Source organism: Nylanderia fulva, unplaced genomic scaffold (genome assembly GCF_048542155.1).
Source record: "Nylanderia fulva isolate GAGA-0341 unplaced genomic scaffold, ASM4854215v1 Scaffold186, whole genome shotgun sequence".
NCBI classification, from domain to species: Eukaryota; Metazoa; Arthropoda; class Insecta; order Hymenoptera; family Formicidae; genus Nylanderia; species Nylanderia fulva.
Window position 1 is genome coordinate 208,808 of NW_028190119.1, and position 6,164 is coordinate 214,971.

At 39.6% G+C, this 6,164-nt stretch overlaps 1 protein-coding gene across 1 annotated transcript; it reads left to right on the top strand.

Annotated features, from left to right (window-relative positions):
• The first annotated feature begins 410 nt into the window (after positions 1-410).
• Positions 411-1,243, top strand: LOC146723573 (uncharacterized). Its single transcript, XM_085481620.1, has 2 exons — positions 411-549; positions 673-1,243. The coding sequence occupies exons 1-2, from the start codon at positions 497-499 to the stop codon at positions 1,241-1,243; spliced, it is 624 nt and encodes a 207-aa protein (XP_085337746.1). The 5' UTR covers positions 411-496.
• Positions 1,244-6,164: the final 4,921 nt, after the last annotated feature.

Here is a 6,164-nt window from a genome sequence, read left to right on the forward strand (position 1 = left end):
TAATAAACATGTAAAAAATTGCGCGTTACAAAATGTATTTAAATTATTTAATTGGTGGTCGGCCGCAAAATCCAGGCTTGGATCCGACGATCATCCGTTTTTTGAATAAACATATTATTTACATACTATTTTCTTTGTTATTTCTCTCCCTCACCAGATATATATATTTCTAAGAATCCCCTTCTCCTAATATTTTAAATATTTCTCACGCAATCGTTTTTCTAAGAATTTCTTTTACCCCCACTACTTTTAATAATTTGTCTTTCCCTCCAGATATATTTCTAAGAATCCCCTTCTCCTAATATTTTAAATATTTCTCTTTGTTCTTTCCCTCCAGATATATTTCTAAGAATCCCCTTCTCCTAATATTTTAAAAATGACCGTTACTCGATTATTAGTACCTTATTATACAATCAGTCTTTCGTTGACCGTTCTAACTGACGGTTCACTTTTTAATACCCTCGAGAAAAATATTCTGCACCAAAAAAGCAGCAGCATGAATTACTACATGCCGAGACATGATGAAACGTGCGAGAAGAAATGTGACGAGTAAGTATAACTTTTTCTATTTTATATATTTTATATTTTTTCTATATTCTATATTTTTTTTTATGAGTTATAATTTCTTTTTTCCTACTTTAGTTTTAATTTCTTTTTCCTAATTTTTTACAGCGTTTCGCTGGAGCCTCGTGCGGTTCGTATACTTGGAAGACGATACGCATTGACGACCACGGAATTCAAATTCCTCGAAATCGGCATCAGAGTGGATCCGCCGAGTTACGTGGAGATCGCCATAGGAGATCATCGGGGAAAACAGCTAATACTATCTCTCGAAACGTGGAAAGGACTCTACGAGCAACGCCACGCTATTCACAATTACCTGAACAATGACTCCTCCTCCAACAACGATGTGTATAACTTCATAAGTGTCGGGCCGCTAACAGTACGTTTTCACAAGATAAACGACACCAAGCTCATAAGTCTCGAATCGGCGGACGTGCGCATGATGATGGTCGAATCGACGTTACGTCGTATGTTCGAGCTCGATTCATGTATCGAAATAATGTTCGATCGATTGACGAGGCTCGTCGCAACGGTTGATATCAAACATACTCAATTCTCCAATATTGCATCCACTGTAACGAATGCGAGAGAATTGCCGAATGCGATACGCGCTAGCAATGCCTTCAACATGCACCAACTTGTCGATTGCGAGCTGGTGGCTTTAGTTTTTAATATGTAATAAAACTATATAATTATGTATTAAATATAAGATGAATAAATACTTATATGTATATATCATGGTGTACTTTATTTGCGCGCCACCCGTTACATACTTTGCGAGAGAGCAACCACTAGAAAAGAAAGAGACAGCGCGCAAGAGAGAGATCGGATGTGGCGGCGAGAGAGAGAGATTCGGCAGCTCGCGGCGAGAGAGAGACGGCGAATTAAGACGCGAGAGATGCGGCGGCGAGAGAGTCGGCGGCTCGGGCCTGCGGCGAGAGATGCGGCGGCGAGAGATGCGACGGTGAACGAGAGAGATCCAAGCCTGGATTTTGCGAGAGAGAGAGATGTTGCGGCGAGGGATGTGAAGGAGAGGAGGAAAAACATTTTTTTTATTCATTACTTTTTTATTCATATTTTTTTTACATTAGTTTTTACATTAGTTTTTTACATATTTTTTTCTATAAGGAAAGAAGAAGGGAAACATTTTTTTTTAAATAATAAATATTTTTGTATAATAAATATATTTTATTCATAATTTTTACATTACCGCCGGCATTGGCGTTACCCAAGGTGTACCACGTGGAGGTTGCCGGTCGGATTTACACCTCATGTGTATGTGTATGTACGTGTGTGTGCGTGCGTGTACTTGTGCATGTGTTACAGAAGAGATAAGGACCCCACGGTTCGTCACTTCCGCGGTATTTATTGACTCCAAACCCTCTCTACTGTGCGTGTAAATAAAAAATAAAAAATAATATATGTAAAATAAAAAATATAAAAATATAAAAATATAAAAATATAAAAAATATACGGTGACGGCGAGTGAGCAGCGAGAGAGAGAGAGATGTGGCGGCTCGAGGTAGTGGCATCTACACATAGAAATATAATAACAATAATTTAATATTTTATAGATTTTTTTTTGGTATTTTAATATACTTACAGCCCTGACGGGACAGTGAGAGAGAGGGGGGGTCGCATCACCCATCGCTGTCATCGGACTCGACATCTGTGCATAGAAATATAATAATTTAATATTTTATATATTTTTTTTGACATATTATATATATATTTTTGACATATTATATATACTCACGTCCTTGACATGTGGGACAAGCGTTGGCCAGGTAGAACACGTATAGTCTTTCCCGGCAATCCTCGCAACGCAGTTCGGGTACATTTATGTACCGCGATGTTGTGTGTCCCTCGACGGTTGTGATGCTTAGGAATCTGCCCCTGTTTCTCATGAAACAGGGCATACAGATCCTAATCGACCCCCATGGTAGGGCGAACGCCATGACATACGACGCCACAGTGCATACCCTCGCTGTCTCGTCGAGGGATGCAGTGGCGCGTATGCCATACATCCGGGACCTCACCGACTCCTGGACAGCGTTGTCACTATCGTACCCGTCGTCATTGTCATCTTCATCTTCATCGTCATCGTCATCGTCATCGTCATCGTCATCGTCATCGTCATCGTCATCGCCGTCTTCTTCTTCAATGGGTGCGATATCAATGTCCATCTCCTCAATGTCGTCCAGGACGTTGTTCACCTCCCTGTCGTACACAGGGTCGTACACCGCACCATCACTGTCACTGTCGTCGTCGTCGGAGATGGTTATGATCTCCATCTCGTCATCCGGGACGACGACCACCTCCATCTCGTCATCAGGGATGACCACCGCCTTCATCTCATTGTCGCTCTTACGCGCTGCGTTCTCCATTTTTTTTATCACAAAAAAAACTATTTACTCGCTCACTACTATGCTCGCGAATGTCACCGTACTATGACCCGGCAGTGGCATCGGTCCTCAATATATATCTCGTTCAGCCCTTTGTGCTTCACATGCGATCGAACTTATCTCAGAAAGAAAGATGATCGGTCGTAAAAGAGCAGCCGCTGCAGCAGTTGATTATTGTTTTGTTTACACCTCGTGAAAATATGTCTTGACACATTTACTACAATCCTCTCTTTCACGCGTGATAAAACTTATCTCATAAACACTGCTATACTCTTCGCATATATTGTACACCTATTTTATCACAGAAAAGATAAATAGGCTGCCGACAAAAAATCTGGCGATGATGATGATGATGATGATGACGGTTCTCTCCTATCTGACTCCTCCATTTCTTGGTCAGAATCATTTTCGGATGATTGTGTTTTGCATGACACCGATGGTGAAGGCATGTCCATGTAGCCAAATTCATAGTTGTCCACAGTGAAATAATCGACACAATTTTTGTATCGACGTTGATAACATGCGACTCGCTTGTGTCGCTTAGACGTTCTGGTGCATTTAGATAAATCACCAGCCACTCTTACAATGTCTTCATGCGTTTCCAGGAACTGTGCTACACGTCTTGTATGCGGTTTTCGCACACCAAGTTCGCGATTTCGTACATATTGTACAATTGAAGTCACCGCTTCATGTTTATTACAAAACGGGTTATCTTTTTTTTCATTGTGACAGCATACCTCGAGATGTCTATACCATCTCTCGGCAGTCTTATAACACCCCTTCTCATGACACTCTGCATGATTTTGCGGTGCGCTCTCCATTTTTTCAATGTCTATCACTTTTTCACACTTATTACAAAAAAAACTTCTTTGCACACTAAACTTTTTTCTCACAGCTATTTTTTTCCTTGAGGAAAGCATGCGCTCGCCAGTGGTACTATGGTCCGGCAGCGGCATCGGTCCTCATTATATATCCCGATCATCCCTTTGTTCGTCAACGTACGAACGAGAAAAATTTAGATGACGTAAATTTTCGGCGCTTGTTTTGTTTATAAATTCCTGCAGCCGCTGGTTATCGGCGCTGGTATTTCTTCCTAAGATAAACAATAAAGAACCGCCGCTTATTGGGGAGGTACCGCGAGGGTGATATACAATCCCATGCAAAAACATGTCGCAAGCGGTGAGATTGCAGGCAGCGAGGTCGCAAGCGGCGAGGTTGCAGGCAGCAACTTGTTCGCCCTGAAACTTTACCCGCTGATATTTCTTAGAAATATACGTATAGATCATGTATCAACCCCCTTGATTGTCGGCGTATGCCAAGCGGTGGGCCTTCTTAAAATTTGATTATCTTAGATTTTCAGAGAACTGATTGTCGGCGCATGCCAAGCGGTGGCCCTTCTTAAAATTTGATTATATTTCTTAGAAATATACAGATAACGTATGGGGGAAGAAACGCAACCCCCTTGATTGTCGGCGTATGCCAAGCGGTGGCCCTTCTTAGAATTTGATTATATTTCTTAGAAATATACAGATAACGTATAAGGAGAAGAAACGCAACCCCCCCCCCCTTCCCCCTGATTGTCGGCGCTCGAAATGCGGCAGCCATTCGCAGAATTTTTATCTTATCTTCGGAGAAAATTTATGAAAACTTTGATACCGCTCAAAGACGCCGCTTATCTTATCTTATCTTTGTTTATGAACATATCAAGTAACATGATCCCCTTATCTTATCTTGTTTATGAACATATCAAGTAACATGATCCCCATATCTTATCTTGTTTATAAATATATCAGGTAACATGATCCCCTTATCAGGTTATCTGATATGTTTATAAACAAAAGATAAGCTTATCTACTGATAAGACCCCCTCCCCCGCGTGACGTCACCCCCCTCGCCACCGATTCCCCCCCCCCGCCCCGCACCCCCCTCATTGCCCCTGAGTTAGAACTCTCATAGTATCTCTACTTCATTCCAACCGCAAATTTGATTTTTCTTAGTCGTCTATTTGAACGTTTCTGTATATTAAAATAAGATGGAAACAATGTCGAACTACTTAAACGGTGATAAAATTAATTTGAGCTCGATCATCTTTAACAAGATAATTATAAATTTCACTACCGCATATGGTGCTAGAGCCATACTAATAACATATCGTGAAAACGAGCAAGAAGATCTTTCTTCCGAAACTGCGGAGGATGCGAACGCAAACGGACCGAAGGCGAAAAGACGTAAAACTTACAACATTGCGATAGTCATGCAGAGAACGATTTTTCAAGGTGTAGAAAATATAGTTGATTGTGTGAACGCTAATTTAAATCGCCTAAATTTTATTTTAATTAATGTCAACAAATGTGCTCGATATTTAATTAACAAAATACAGTTAACAAAGTGATAAATATAAGGCCAACTTATCGAGCTGAATATTCGAGATGTTCAGTCAACTACCATTTATTACATGTATAAATTATAAACTACAGTCATTATATTATATTAAAACTAACGCAAATTACAATCATTCTATAAACGTTTCGACCGCACGCGGTCTTCTTCAGTATAATTATTGAAAAATAAATTCTTACAATTCATATGATATCGAAATTTAATTATGGTTATTCAGAATCGAGAGTTTTTGAGCAATTAACGCGTGTTTCAATCCGTCCTGTCCAACAATGTTCGCCTCGATATGATCTCTGATTTTGTTCAGATCTTGGATGATTTCATCGTTAATATGCGAGAAATTAACCCGTACCGTAGGCGCTGCGATTAATAAAAAATTACCGATCAACGTATGTCCAAATTATAATATATATCCCCTACAATTGGTAGTATGCTTACCTATCATCGTTCTTCTTGACAATTTTGCTACTTATTAACAGTTATTAAGGATGACACTTAACAAACAACAATACAGAAAGACAGCTCATTTTAAACTCTACTTGATCGGAGAGCGTGCGTGTTTATATATGATCTAATATCTATGTTTTACTCGTTAATGTCCTATTTGTCCTATTATTATTTATTGTTCGCCAATATATCCAAAATATCAAAATACGACTCGCTAAGTAACTCAGTATCTTTGTTTAAATTTAGTCCATTTTTTTGTTCCTTGATATGTAGCATCTCAGAAATGAGTCTTTTATAATAATTATTTTCGTTGTCCATAATCTTAACATTGTCCCAATTAAAAGTATGATG

What these genes read in the sequence shown, in the direction of transcription:
- LOC146723573 (XM_085481620.1), top strand. Translation starts at nt 497, where the DNA reads ATGAATTACTACATGCCGAGACATGATGAAACGTGCGAGAAGAAATGT. An exon ending in TGCGAGAAGAAATGTGACGA is followed by an intron (nt 550 to 672) that starts GTAAGTATAACT and finishes AATTTTTTACAG; the next exon opens with CGTTTCGCTGGAGCCTCGTG.